The sequence below is a fragment of the Empidonax traillii genome, unplaced genomic scaffold (genome assembly GCF_003031625.1).
Source record: "Empidonax traillii isolate 1590-97213 ecotype Southwest subspecies unplaced genomic scaffold, ASM303162v1 scaffold1412:size141878, whole genome shotgun sequence".
NCBI classification, from domain to species: Eukaryota; Metazoa; Chordata; class Aves; order Passeriformes; family Tyrannidae; genus Empidonax; species Empidonax traillii.
Window position 1 is genome coordinate 90,827 of NW_020956605.1, and position 14,907 is coordinate 105,733.

At 41.9% G+C, this 14,907-nt stretch overlaps 2 protein-coding genes across 2 annotated transcripts in view; both read left to right on the plus strand.

Annotated features, from left to right (window-relative positions):
* The first annotated feature begins 2,470 nt into the window (after positions 1-2,470).
* On the plus strand, positions 2,471-9,222 carry LOC114069980 (radial spoke head protein 4 homolog A-like). Its single transcript, XM_027907152.1, has 6 exons — positions 2,471-3,164; positions 3,640-3,874; positions 5,524-6,261; positions 6,940-7,081; positions 7,920-8,037; positions 8,667-9,222. The coding sequence occupies exons 1-6, from the start codon at positions 2,941-2,943 to the stop codon at positions 8,887-8,889; spliced, it is 1,680 nt and encodes a 559-aa protein (XP_027762953.1). The 5' UTR covers positions 2,471-2,940; the 3' UTR covers positions 8,890-9,222.
* An 871-nt stretch (positions 9,223-10,093) lies between these two features.
* The window catches only part of CENPE (centromere protein E), a 40,879-nt gene continuing 36,065 nt past the window's right edge, over positions 10,094-14,907 (plus strand). Inside the window, exons 1-8 of the mRNA XM_027907151.1 lie at positions 10,094-10,219; positions 10,448-10,539; positions 11,965-12,054; positions 12,133-12,251; positions 13,327-13,446; positions 14,198-14,279; positions 14,494-14,561; positions 14,643-14,714. Of these exons, the coding sequence (XP_027762952.1) occupies positions 10,164-10,219; positions 10,448-10,539; positions 11,965-12,054; positions 12,133-12,251; positions 13,327-13,446; positions 14,198-14,279; positions 14,494-14,561; positions 14,643-14,714 (699 nt within the window). The 5' untranslated portion in view covers positions 10,094-10,163. The remainder of the gene's footprint in view (positions 10,220-10,447; positions 10,540-11,964; positions 12,055-12,132; positions 12,252-13,326; positions 13,447-14,197; positions 14,280-14,493; positions 14,562-14,642; positions 14,715-14,907) is intronic.

Here is a 14,907-nt window from a genome sequence, read left to right on the forward strand (position 1 = left end):
AGAAGCGTCGCCAGTCGAAAAGGGAAGCTCTATTCAGATTGCCTGTCATTCCTTTTCCAATTCAAGAGCAAGTACTTTCAAAATTCACTAATGAAACTATACAAATACAACAGATGTCCAGTCCTATATGCAACCCTACCATCTCTGGATCTCCATTTTGAAACTAGTAACAGGCAAGAGTTCAGTTTAAAAAAAAAAAAGGCTACTGAAAGAATTGAATCCACAGGACAAGAAACCATGCCTACCGGCCCACAGCAGAGACAATTAACATATCTCTTTAGAAAGGGAAAACATTAATACCTTAGTTACTGCTCAGCTAATTAACCCATGCTACTTACAGTGATCATCAGAGTAAGATTCTGCAACGATACTGCACATATCCATTTCCTACTTTTCTGTATTGACAAAAGATCACCACAGCACCTTGCTGAAACATCTTTCTACACTGATGTACTCTTTGTCCTGAGCTCTTGCACATTTCACGTGTCCTAACTCATCCAATTGCAATATAGGTGCCCCTAGTTTTCTTTATTTGCTGAACAAGATTAAAAAGATAAAGCAGTTGCCTTTCTTGAGCATCTGTTTCACACAATATCACAGGTAGAAAAGTAACTTAATTCGGCACAGTTTTTATAGAAGTTATTTACTCAACAAGTTTTTTTTCTCCAAATATGAGATATGGATATCAAACAAAAAGGAATTCACAAGTAATTTGCAAGTACTGTACCGCCCTCTGCAGTCAATGTGCAAGTTCTGCAAAATGAATCTGTGCACATTCCTTGTAAAGATCAGTAGGTCAATAATAAGAATTCTACCAGCAGAAGTAACATTTTTATGGTAATGTCTTACTGGTTGAATCACAGAGATACAACACAGAAACTTTTTAATTCTTCACATAGATGCTCTACGTATTAAAGGACATGGAAATGTATGTTTTGCTGCTGTTTCAGAAAGAGTCATATACCTCAGTGATACTTTCTGACATTTACTCTCCTGGAACTTGACAGAACTGATAATTTTCTCTAGTTACTTTTAATAGATATCTAAAATAAAAGACATTTTTTAAAAGTTACATTACCTGATCCATCAGTGAGAGAGAAGTATGTTTTACAGTTTAGGTATTGCACTATTTAATACAGCTTAAAACTTTATTAGGGCATTTTGCTGAGATTTTTACAGCACTGCAAGGGCATTGCCAGGTGCCCACCAAAGCTGCTCTATCACTCCCTCTTTTAAATCAGAGAGGGCAGAGAAAATGCAATGGGTCAAGATAGGAGCAGGAAGATCATTCACCAGTTACTGTCTGGTGAAAAGACTGGATGTGGCACTTTGTGCCATAGTCTAGTAACTGGTAGGGGTAGTGGATCTAGGGTTGGACTTGATGATCTCAGAGGTCCTTTCCAACCCATCTGATTCTATGATTCTATTATTCTACTCACATTACGGCTAGCTGCCTCCTTAACTCTTCACTCTAGTGACCACTGACAGGGCTTGAGGAAATGGCATGAAGCTGAGTCGGGAGGTTTAGTTTGGACATCAGGGGAAAAATTCACACAGAGGGTAGTTGCACTGGAACAGGCTCCCCAGGGAAGTGGTCACAGCACCAAGCCTGACAGAGTTCAAATAGTGTTTGGATGATACTGTCAGGCACGTGGAGTGATTCTTGGTTTGTCCTGCATAGGGCCAGGAGTTGGACTTAATGATCCTGATGGGTCCCTATTCTACGATTATATGATTAACACTGACATCATTGCATGACAAAACTGCTTTCTATCAGAGCACTTTCCTTCTATATTAATTTACATCCACTTTTTATCTCCTTGGATCTTGAATTTTAATTTTTTTTAATCAATTATCAGATTTTACAGTATTTTTCTTCCCCTAAAAAACTTTGTACCTCATGAACAGCACGATATATCACCACTAAAATGCACATGAAAGCAATGAAGGCAAACTAACGTCCTTTTAAAACAAAACTAAGATTTGAAGATCCACTCTTCTGCTCCCAGAAGGCGCCTGAAAGATCCTCATACCACATGTTCAAGGCAAAGTACTAACAGCACTTCATGTTTTCACAGAATCAAACCGGTTCGGGGTGGAAGGGACCTTAAAGATCACCTAATTCCCACCCGCCTGCCATGAGGGGGGTTCATAGACCAGGTTGCTCAGGGCCCCGTCCAGCCCGGCCTTGAAGACTCTCCTTTCACCGGGTCCCGAGTGGGTCCCGCTGGAAGGAAACAAGAAGGGCTTGAACACCGCTGTGGAAAGAGTGCCAGATGGCGCAGGTTGCCGGGGTTCCGCTCCCTGCCGGCGCCTCCCCCGGGGCCGCGGCCCCGTTCCCCCGGCGACGCGGCCGTTGCTGCGGCACCCGCGGGCCGGCGGCGGCCCCTGAGGGGCTGTGTGTGTGACCCGGGCCCGACAGCACGGCACGGCACAGCACAGCTCAGCACGGCACAGCACAGCTCAGCACAGCACCCGCCGGGCTCACACGGGGCCCCGCCCCGGGCATCGCCGCGGGAAGGGCAGGAGCGAGACCACCTGCGGCACGGGACACACGGCCCCAGCCGGCCGGTCGGCCGGTCCCCACAGCGGGGCCCCCGGGACAGCCGCCTGCTGAGACCCTCATCAGCCTCAGCGGGAACCGGGACCAGCTCCCTGGGAATAGCGAGAGTCAAGGCAAGGGGCCGAGCAGCCACGAGGACCGAGGGAGAGCATCTCTCAGCCACAAGCGCCCCTCCAGCCACGGGACCAAAGGGGAGGTGTCGGCTAGAGCCGTGCACCGGGACAAGGACCGTCCGTATCAGTCGCAGAGCCCAGTTCAACACCCCTGTCACCAGCAAGCCGCTGACAAGCTGCAAGGGCCAGAAAGACACACTAGCCAGATACAAGAGCTGGGACAAGCCTCCCATCAGGCACGGCGGGGGTTGAGCAGGCAAAAACATGGATCAGTCCCCAGGATTAAACCCTTCCCAGGGTGCTGATCAGACAAATGCCTATGAACGTGGGCACGGCCCTTACCAGCCACACGAACCAGGTTATGGTCTTGATCAGCCAGAGTACAGCCCATACGATGATCAGATACCCGATCCAAAAGCCCGAATGCTGGCAATCCAGAATGCAAAAGCCTATTTACTGAAGACCAGCACAAAATCTGGCCTGAACTTGTAAGTATGAAAACGAGTCACAATCAAAAACGGTAGGAAGTATGAGTGGAGAGAAAATTAGTATTGGTAAAAGGGCAAAGGGTTATGTTAAGAAAGGGAGGGATAGCAGGGGGATATATAAAGAATGGGACAATATGTTATAAATGAGACAAGTGATACTTGCATGTGTCCAACATCTTTCAGAATCAAAATTCCTAAAGGATTGTTATAGAGAGTTCAAAAAGAAATTGATTTGATTAAGAGCAAGTTTAAATTCAGCTTCAGCTCCTGAGATGGGGGGGTATATACCAAAAATAGAAGATGGGACTGCTCCCAAGTATAGTCAGGCTAGTTTTAAGTCTAATTTTTCATAATGCTCCATGAGTGCCTTTCTTCTGATTATTCCAATGACTTCTCCAAAGCTCCAGGTAATAAGCTTCTTTTTTGGATATTAAAAGCATAATATTCTAAGACAATATTTACATTTATATGACAGATATGATCATCTTGCTAATGTGCTAACAAAGATCCTGGATGAACAGCCCACAAATACAGCAGACATAATTGAGAATATCAGCAAGGATGTGAAGTGGGCTCGGTTTCACAAAAAAATGGACACTCTTCGAGATGAATATGAGATTCTTCCAACATTTGAAGCTGCAGAAAAGTGTAAAGCTTTGTTCATCAAGGATACTGGAGAAGAAATTGAAGGAGTTATAGAAGAAGAGATAGTAAGTTATTATCAGAGTGAAACAGATTACCCTCAATATCTGGGAACGGGTGGGTGGATGGTGTGAAGTGAAAGGAGAAAGGGAGGAAGTTATGGTCTCTTCTGTAGGGCTGCCTCTCAGAAATATATAAATAACTGCAATCACAGTATCATGTACTCTCTCCATAGCTGATCTGGTCCCATGCCTAGCTGTGAAGAAGAAAACCCATCCGGTTACTTAGTTGGGATTTTTTTATGTAGTAAATCTAATATCCCAAGCCTTTAAAATCATGGATGTTGGAAAGATGATGAACAGAAAGTAAAGTTTGTAACATTTCCCATATGCCAGTTCAGCATGGAATATTGCATCTGAGTTTCTTTTCTTTATCTAAAAGGGACATTTCTTTATCTAAAGAGACCACAGTAGATGCCAGTTACAGAATACTGTGTACAGTTGCTAGTGTAAAATAGAGAACACAGAATTTTGTGATCTTTCCAACTCCAACTGTGGTTCCTGTCTGTCCTTCTCCAACTGAAACAAAATACGGTTTTAATGAAGAACTACTGGAATTGAAAAGCCCCTTCTTAAAACAGGATTTTCCATTATTCAGTTGCATATATTCAGAAGCATTTGTACCCAAACAAAAATTAGAATTCTTATAATGAGAATTACAGGAATATGAATGAGAATTTGTATAATAACCAAGGGAAAGCAACCAACAAGATGTTGATTTTCATATTAAGTTACCAGTATATATGCAAATTAATTGCCATTGCAGAGTTCAAATACCAACAACAGAAGAGATTGTCCTTCATCTTTTCTGTAGCCTATTATGTATCTTACAGTAACAGCATAGGATAGAAAAATGGCCAAAAAGTAGGGTATTTCAGAAAGGAATTCTGAATTTTTCATACTCCTGTCAATCTTGCTTTGATATTAAGAAACCTGGAAGGTCTAAAGAAATTCCATATGAAACTAGAACTATTTTTCCCAATTCCCTATGCTGTCATGTCCAACTTCTAATAACACTGTCTGTGTTAAATGATCGCCTACCCCCTTGAAATGAGAGAAGGGTGATAAAAAGAATGGAAATAATTAAATGATTACTGGCCTAGTTCTGCATCCTCTGAAGCCAGATGGAGTCTTGCTACAGACTTCAGTAAGAGCAGGGGGCAGTATTTTTAAAAATGCAGGGAGCTATATGCCAAGGTCTTCAAATAAACAGCATTCACTCCAGAGATATATTGGTGGTCTGGTGCCTCAATATATAAAGTCTGTATTATATTTTCCCCCAAATCCATCTGTCACAAACACAAGGAAATACAGTGTCACTGTTTGCAGGCCTCTTAGCTGACGTGCCCTAGCCCTTTGTAGATTCTGTGTAAGAATTCTGACTTTCCTTATTTTGCTGTAATTAGGAGTTTGAACTTTTAAATCCTGTGTTCTAAAAGCTGCAGTTCATCTGTGTTTTCTTCTTTACACTTAAAAGGCATTTTTAATTTTTCTAAATGATAGTGAAAAATGTAGCCAATGAATGTCTGCAAAGCACTTTGAGACAATGAGTAGCACTACAAGAAAGAGAAGTATAATGTTCAGTATATAAAATGTTTAATTTTTCAAATAGATAATTATATTATTCTTCAGCTCTAACTCCAGATCTTCTTTCCCAGGGACAGTCCCCTCTGCCAAATGTGATGGAAACAGCCTTTTATTTTGAACAGGCTGGAATTGGCTTGAGCAAAGATGAATCCTATTACATATTCCTTGCCCTTAAAAACCTAACTAATGTTCAGCCAATCCAGACCTGTCGCTTCTGGGGCAAGATTTTGGGCTTGGAAATGAACTATATTATAGCGGAAGTACAATTACGAGAAGGGGAAGAAGAGGAGGAAGCAGGTGAGGAAGTCACTGAGGAACAAGGGAAAGAGACGGATGAGGTTGAAGAGCAAGATGAGGAAAAAGAAAAAGAAGCTGAACCACCAAAGTCCACCTATAAACCCCCACCTGATATCCCAAAAGAAGCAAACGGGACTGGGGCTAATAAATATGTCTACTTTGTCTGTAATGAGCCAGGCAAACCCTGGGTGAAGCTGCCTCCAGTGACACCAGCCCAGATTGTCTGTGCCAGGAAAATCAAGAAGTTCTTCACTGGTCGGCTGAATGCTCCTGTTGTGAGCTTTCCTCCTTTCCCTGGGAATGAGGCCAATTACCTGCGTGCACAGATAGCTCGAATCTCAGCGGGAACCCATGTCTCTCCCACTGGATTTTACCAGTTTCCAGAAGAGGAAGAAGAAGAAGAAGGTGGTGACACATATGAAGAAAATCCTGAATTTGAGCCTCCCTCTGTGGCTGAAATGGTGGATTCTCTCTCCACATGGGCACACCATGTAAAGAGTATTCTGAAGCAGGTATGTGCTCACACTGAGCACCATTTGGATGCTATTCCCATTGCAATATTTGTAGGGTCACAGAATGCAAATGACGCTCCTCACCCGCATGTTCAAACTACGGTATTGGATTGAAACGTTTTTACACAGAAAATATATTTTATATCACATATAATATATAAATATCATGCACATATTTACATTTAGCATATATAAATATTGTGTGTATATATATATATATGTATATTTAGGAACCTTCTAGATTTAGTACTTTTTTCAATTATGTGTTCTTGAGATTGAAACCTATCTTTAGATAACAGTATAGAGTTAGGCCCTGATAATTATGATTTCTGGTAATCTTTTGTAGTAGGTTCTCTGCTTTGACATCCTTACTTGACAAAAATGTTTAAAACCTTCCTTTCTTGGGTGGGATGCTAAAGTGCAGATAGCTTATGATTGTATGCTAAACGGAACTTATTTGTTTTCTTGTTTTATACTTTCTGGTGTAAAACACACAAATGAAAAAGCTTAAAAGCATGTGCTATCAGGCTTGTGCTAGAAAGAGTTATGGAACATATATTTTTCTTCTCCCTATCCCTTAACTCTGTGTGTGTGTGTCTGAGCCATTTTTTTTTTAACTGGCTTGCATTCTTTCAGTGATTGTTACATGTATTTATTATTTTTCCATATCAATTATAGGGTCGCTGTGTTTGGATTAATCCTCAAAAATTAGAGGAAAAAGAAGATGAAGAGGAAGAGGAGGAAGAGGAGGAAGAGGAGATGGATGAGCAACAGGAAGAAACAGGACCACCCCTTCTTACTCTTCTGTCTGAAGATGAAGGTATTCTTCATGGAACATGAAGTTTTTGATAGAGAGCCACTAGGAATGTTGGCATTTAGGTAGTAAATATTTGAAGTTATAGGACTCTGGCACTTCTTGGAGCAATTTGGTTTGCTCCTGTGGGGTAAACACATTCTTTTACAGAATCAATCAATCAAAAGCAAAATGGTTAACAGTTTTGACATTAAAACTGAAATAATCATGTTTACTAGGTAACAATGTTTTTGAGATTAAGGAAAAAAAAATAACTTAGACTTGTCAGGTTATTGCACATTCAGGACAGCTCACCACATGAAAGACATTCAGCTATTTTTACCTCATCTTTTTAGGCCAACAAAAAAATGGTGTGTGCATGTGTAAATAAATAATTAATTAATATGTACACACATACACTGACATTCGGTATTTGTATAAGCATTTAGATGTTTTAGCATATTACTGTAGCAAGTCATGGGAATGAGGGAGCCTGAATATTAGATTACATCAATATTAAATTATTTGCCTTCTCTCCATTCTTAAAGGAGGTGAAATATAACTATATAATGTATCTATAAGCGCTAAAAAGTCCTTGACAAAAGAAACCAGGGTTAATGCTACTGAATTTGAGTAGCATTCCTGTGGGTCTCTTAGCATTCCTATGCTACCTGCTCATACATTCAAGCCACTTCTTCGAATATAGTTTATTGTTTCTGACTTCTGGCTCCTCTAACATGCAACTTTATGTAACTGTTGCTTGAATTCTGTAAGTCTTTCTGTAATTCTGAAAGTCTTGTAGCTTGTTTTGTAGAGGCTTCTAAGTCCATTTATTCATAGACAGTGTGTGTTTGGCTGCCTCCAGGAATTAAAGACCTCCCTGCTTGGACAGCTCAGCATTCTACAAACCTGATCCCACAACATTCTGTTGCTGTTATCCAGTCTAATCGGTGGCCTGGAGCATATGCCTATGCATCTGGCAGGTGAGAATCTAGCTGACATGGTTACAGCACAGACTGTATGTGCTACACACAGGCACCTGGCAAAGTTCCTTTATTATTAATTCATTGACTGAATTCTAGCGATTCCAGAGACTGATGGAGAAGGCCACTTGAATGTGCATAGCATCAGTAAATACGTATTTAAGACTGAAAAAAAATAATAATTGGAAATACTGGTATAAAGTTAGGGGATATAAATGTCCAGTTAGTATTTGGGCACAGTCCTGGATTTAAAACCTATATTCTTGGGTCTGTGGTACTTTCTACCAAAACAGCTACATTCTGTGGTTCTAATGTTTGTTTGTTTCCACTACAAATGGTACAGTCATTATCTCCACCTGCCTTTAAAAAGGCACTGCAGTTGGTGTCAGAAATGGCACTATGTTGTTACCCAAGTGGAGTCATATTACAATATAATGCAGTGACACTTCATCATTTTAAACAGTTGTATTAATCAACCATTAGAGCAGTTTAAAAAAAGGTGTCATCTTTTAAATTCATCTGTTATAGGATATCTGTGACTTTTTGCGCAGCAGAGTAAGGAAGCCTGACAATATCTCTGCTGGTATTTTGTCAGGGGCTGAATGTTTTCTTTCACTTCTCTTTCTCAGGAAATTTGAGAACATCTACTTTGGCTGGGGTCACAAATACAGTCCAGAAAACTACACTCCCACACTGCCCCCACCAGTGCAAGAAGAATATCCCAGCGGTCCAGCAATCACTGAGGCAAGAGACCCCACTCTGGAAGAGGAACTGGCTTTCAAGGCTGCGCAGGAAGCTTTAGCCGCAGGTGAAGAGGAAGAGGAAGAGGAAGAACAAGAGGAGGATGATTAAAATGTGGGGGAAAACATAGTATTTTAAAACTTTAAACATGTATAGTATTTTCATAATGTAGTCAAACATTTGTTGACCTTAAAAGAAATGCAATTGAAGCGCGCCTTTTTTGATTTCTGTAGGCTTCTCTTTGCAGCTACCTTCCCCTCCTTCTCCACCCCTAAAGCCCTTCATGAAGACTTCATGTGTAATGAATGACTTAGCCTTTTTCTTAGATGACTGTGCAGTCTGCTTCCTAAAATAATATTGATTTGAACTAAGAACTATAATACACCTCATGTTCGCACTGTTTTTATCTCACTTCAGTACATTTTAAATAAAAAAAAAATTATAATCACACAACAACGTGTGAAATGTGTGCTTTTGTGTGTGAAAGCATACTGTTTAGATACAGTAGACAGCTTATCGAGGTACTGGCCGAGTGCATGGGGATGACACTGATCAGAGGCACTGCTGCGGCCACACTTCGAATCCTGTCTTCAGTTTTGGGACTCCCACTGCAAGAGAGACATTGAGGTGTAGGAGCATATCCAGAGAAAGGCAACAAAGCTGGTGAAGGTTCTGAAGCACAAGTCCTACGAGGAGCGGCTGAGGGAGCTGGGGTTGTATATCCTGGAGAGGAGGAGGCTCAGGGGGTGACCTTATCGCTCTCTACAACAAACTGAAAGGAGGTTGTAGCCAGGTGGGGATCGGTCTCCTCCTCAGTTACAAGCGATATAACAAGAGCAAACAGCCTCAAGTTGCGCCAGGAGAGGTTTAGATTCGGATACTATGAAAAATTTATCTGTGGAAAATGCTGCCGTGAATTGGAAGCGGCTGCCCAGGGCAGTGGTGGAGCCACATCCCCGGAGGTATTTAAAGGACCTGTGGCTGTGGCATTTGAGGACACGGTTTAGCGGCGAACACGGCGACAGAGGTGGCTTCACAGTCAGACTCGCTGTTCCCGGAGCCTTTTCCCCGGCGAAGCCACCCCTCCAGCCCTGGGCGGCACCACCACGGCGCTGTCGGCAGAGGGGAGAGGGGGTGTCACGGGCTGCTCAGCCTGTCCCTCACTAGGCTCTCCCTGCCCGTCCCTTTCGCTCCTTCCCCCCCAGCTCTTGGTGAGTGGTACGCTCCGCGTGGGGCGTCCGTCGCACGTGGGCCAATGGGGAGCGGCCTCCGGAGCAGTTCAAACTGCGGTGGCGGTTGGGGCGAGCAGTGCCTGTCTCGGGCGGTCCCGGCTCCCTGTCCCCTTTCCGATCCCGGTTCCCGGTTCCCCCTCGTCCCGGGCGGGCATGGCGGACGAGGGAGCGGTCACGGTCTGCGTGCGTGTGCGGCCGCTCATCGCCAGGTGAGGATCCGGGCAGGCGGGACGGGGAGGCTGCAACGCCGCTTACCCTGGAATGCTGCCATGCACCCCGCACCGTAAGGGGGCCGGGGCGGGAACGCGGTGTCCGTCCCTGTGGCGGAAGGAGGGATCCGGATCCCTCCGGGGTTAGAAGGTGTCGCGGTCAGGGGTCCGTGTTACAGGAGCAGAGCCCTCGACCCATAAAGGTAACAGGATGTCATCTTCTCTTAGAGAAAAGGCTCCAGGAGATAAGGTGTCCCTGCACTGGAAGAGTGAAAATAATACTGTTTCCGACGTGAATGGAACCAAAATATTTAGTTACGGTAAGAATGTGAAAGCAATTGGCTTTGTTTTGATGCTTATGCGGACCTCCGCTACTGTACTGCTGGAACGTGTCAACGTGAGTGCCCTGAGCTTCCCGCAGTGTCCCTGAACTTTTCCAAGTGCATAGCTTTGAAGGAGTGTCGTTGGGGCACACAGGATTTCTGGTTTAGGCCACACTGGGAATGCGCTTCTGAAGTCAGCTTCCTGGTGGACGTTGCTTTCTCTGCTCTGGTTTATGCTCTGGTGGCTTTGGAGCATACGAACTCCATTCTTTTCATATGAAATCCAGTTACAAACGGACTAGACGAGGGCTACTCCAGAGCATTTAGGGAGAAGGGGGTGGGAGGTGGTGGGTTGACCGTAGCTGGATGCCAGGTACTCACTAAAGCCACTCTCTCACTCTCTCTCTGCAAGTAGACAGAGGAGAGGGAAAAAAAAAACAAAACAAACAGCCAAGGATTCATTAGTTGAGGTAAGAACTGGGAGAGGTCACTTACTGATTACCTTCACAGACAAAACAGACTCAAAGTGGGGATATTACTTAAATTTATTACTAACAGGATCAGGGCAGAAGAGTGAGAAGTAAAATAATCTTAAAAACACCTTCCCTCCACCCCTCCTTCCTTCCATGCTCTCCCTCTTCCCCCCACAGCGGTGCAGGGGGACAGGGAATGGGGGTTACAGTCAGTTGTTGTTTCTGCCACTGCTCAGGGAGAGGAGTCCTTCCCCTGTTCCCGTGGGGTCCCTCCCACAGGAGACAGTCCTTGATGGACCTCTCCAGCATGAGTCCATCCCTCAGTTCTTTACGAGACTCCTGTCCCATGGGTCACTCCTCCATGGGGTGCAGTCCTTCACCAATGAGCTGTACCAGTGTGGGTCCCTCACAAGGGCCGCAGGTCCTACCCGGGAAAAACCTGCTCCAGCGTGGGCTTCCTTCTCCCCGGCAGGACCCTGCTCCCTCCGGAGCCTCCCATGGGGTCACAGCCTCCTTCATGCATCCACCTGCCCCAGCATGGGCTTCCCCATGGGTTGCAGGTCGGTCTGTGCACCCCGATGGTCCTCTATGGGCTGCAGGGGGACATTTAGCCTGTTCTGTCAGATTTACAATCCTCACAGATAAACTAGCCATAACTTTTTAGTACTAAATAGGATGACTGTTTAACTGTCTGTCATTCTTGCAGTTTTATTACTTGTCTGTCATCTGTGCATCATGCCTTTCTTGGTTTTGTGTTTAATATTTACTTTAAAATAAAATTCTAAAAGCCTGATTAGTAGTGCCACAATGATATTTTGTGTTTTATTTACCTTACAAACAATTACGCCTATTTATTGGATTTGAAGTCAATGATACTGAGTAAGATGACAGGTTGGTTTTGACTTGCAATACAAGGGATTCACATGCTTTATTTTAATTTGTTTTTAAGATCGTGTCTTTCACTCAAGTGACAACACTCAGCAGTTATATGATGGTGTAGCTGTTCCAATTATACAGTCAGCTGTGCGAGGTTATAATGGTAAGTTTTAAAACTGTGTTTAAATCCTGTTTGTGATGTGTTTTAGAAATAATTGGTAAAACTTAGCCATTTTTCTAGGCACAATTTTTGCTTACGGACAGACTGCTTCAGGGAAGACTTACACAATGATGGGAAATGAAGATTCTGTGGGCATTATCCCTAAGGCAATTCAACATGTTTTCAAAATTATTTGTGAGGTGAGCAATTCCATTAAACTGAAGTGACTGAAAGGACTAGAAATATTGGTGATCATTGCATAAAAGTTAATTTTAGTACCAAGGAGCTTATGAAGGAAATGAATTTACATTGGACATTTATGTGTTGCAGTTGCTTTGCTAACCTGGAAAAGATGAGTGGTTTAAAATAAAAAGCTAATGGGACTTTAGTTGACATTAAATCAGAGCAACACTGAGGAGGGTTGTTAAAATTGCAAATATATTAAACATTGATTACGAGTATAAATAGATAATTATTCATGTAGTAGATAAGGTACTTGAAACATGAAGCTTTGTGTAAGGTAACATGAAGCTTTGTGTTTATTCTGCTCTTTCAAAAGTCAGTAAAGACCTTTTTTATTTTTAGAGGGAAAGTGTGACACTATATTTACTTATTTCAGACTTACAAAAGAATCGCTAATTGCTCAAGGTTAATAAAAGTAGGAGAAGGTGTAAGTTAAAACAGTGATTTCCAAAACACGATTTGCAGAGCACTTGCTTCTGCCTTGAGGGTATCAGGTAATCATTATCAGTTAACTGAAATGGTCTCTGCTTCTTTAAGGAGGTGTGGGGTACCTTAAGAGGTTTATAAAAGTAACTGAAGCCAAGAAAAGTTTCCCTGAGTCCATTGTGCACCCTTTCCTCACCCCAATATTCTCTACCAGGGAAACAGGGGAAGAAGCAGCAGCCAAGTAAAGCCAAACAAGTAGAGAGGGAAGACAAGGTACACAGAAAGGAAAGAGCTTAAGCAGGAGGAATTTGATTATGGAAAGGGTATTTAAGTGGGAGAACTGTTGTCATGCTTCTGTGGGGCAGTTATCCTAATTTTACAACTTATTAGGAGTGATATACCATTAATACAGCTGTAAAGAGGTGGAGAGAAGAGGTGGAGAAGAAAAATTATTCTGTATTGGTTAATGCTACAGAGAGGATGAGGGGAAATAAATCTGTAGAACAATTTCCAAACATACATCTCTGAGTTAAGAATATTTGCTTTAAAAGGTGTTCAACAATTAGTCTGTTATTTATTTCTTTCCTTTTTCTCTTTCACCATTAGAGTCCAGATAGAGAATTCTTGCTAAGGGTTTCTTACATGGAAATCTATAATGAAACCATTACAGATTTGCTTTGTGATAGTAGGAAAAAGAAGCCTCTGGGAATTCGTGAGGATGTTAATGTAAGTGGATCTCATGTAGTGTAAGTATTGTATCTGCTTGTACTAAAAGAATTTGAAAACAAAATTACTTCAGAGGCATCTAGTTGAAAGCTTTTCTGGGTCAAATTGTGTAATTGTATCTTCAGCATTAGCAGAAGGACACTTGATATAGTAGAATAACAACAGTGACTTTGGGCTTTCTGTAGCTAGTTTACCTTTTACAGAGTAGATACGCTTTACTTCTGCTGTAATCATGGAATAACCACGAGACTGGAACTATTCAGTAAGATGATCACTATAAAAAAGAAATCTGCTTTAACACCATCTTCAGGTTTTTTATATAAAATTTTATAGCAAATAATAAAAGTTGGTTGTTCGTTTTGTTGTTTTTGTTTTTGTTTTTTTTATTTTGATGCACTAAACAATGGGTGTTTTTGGAACATGGGAAGAAAAAAAACTAACCAGTTGTATGATTATATCCTTATAACACGTACTGAGAAATATGTTCCTGGATTCCCTCAGAAAATGTCCAGAAGGATATTTCCCCCAGCAGTTCTGGTTTTAGGAAACTTTCTAAATCTCTATTTTTTGATTTTTGTGCCCTTAGGCCACAGTTTTGATGAAGGTCTAAACTTTACCCATCCCTTGTGTTTGGAGTAAAAAGACATTCAACTGTTGAATAAATACCATAATAATTGCTGGATATGTTAACTTAATGTATTTTAGTGAGTTTTGGAGTTCAGTAAAAGTTATGACTGTGTTTATTCTATAGAGGAATACATATGTAGAAGATCTGATTGAAGAAGTAGTGGTTGCCCCAGAACAAGTTATGGAATGGATAAGAAAAGGAGAAAGTAAGTTATTTAACCAAGTTATTTAGCCAATGTCAGCCGATATCTTAAAAAAAAAACATTGATGGATCATGTATATCTGGAATCATGGGGTATCTTTTTGAGTTTATATTCAGAAATCTGTATCTTTCAGAAAATTTTAAGATTGTGCTTTTTTTCTGTTTATCTCCATTTTATCAAAATAGAAGCAGAAGTATTCTAATATTGTTTTTGGCAGGAAATCGCCATTATGGAGAAACAAAAATGAATGAACACAGCAGCCGTTCTCACACGATCTTCAGAATGGTAAAAACTGTTTCACTATTAGGAGCAGCTTTATTGTTTTCAAAGTGCCAAAAACTTGATTGCGCTTTATTGCACTCCTAGATCATTGAAAGCAGAGAACGAAGTGACCCTGCAAACTCAAACTGTGATGGAGCAGTCATGGTTTCCCACTTGGTAAGTGTCTGTTTAATGCTTTCTTGGAGTACAACTTAGCTAGAGAATTTACTGTTGCCACTTGTTTGAGAGAATGATACTTCATAATGACTTAAAAATATGCTTTGTTGTTAACTTCTAGCAGACGTTTCTTAAGTATAGAGGGGGACTCCTGGGGTGTTACCTAGAGGATAACTTCACACCAAAGGAAATT

Excerpts from the sequence above, each read along its gene's own strand:
- LOC114069980 (XM_027907152.1), top strand. The coding sequence starts at position 2,941 with ATGGATCAGTCCCCAGGATTAAACCCTTCCCAGGGTGCTGATCAGACA. Across the intron at positions 3,875-5,523 it reads GAGTTATAGAAGAAGAGATA|GGACAGTCCCCTCTGCCAAA; the intron begins GTAAGTTATTAT and ends CTTCTTTCCCAG. Across the intron at positions 6,262-6,939 it reads TAAAGAGTATTCTGAAGCAG|GGTCGCTGTGTTTGGATTAA; the intron begins GTATGTGCTCAC and ends TATCAATTATAG.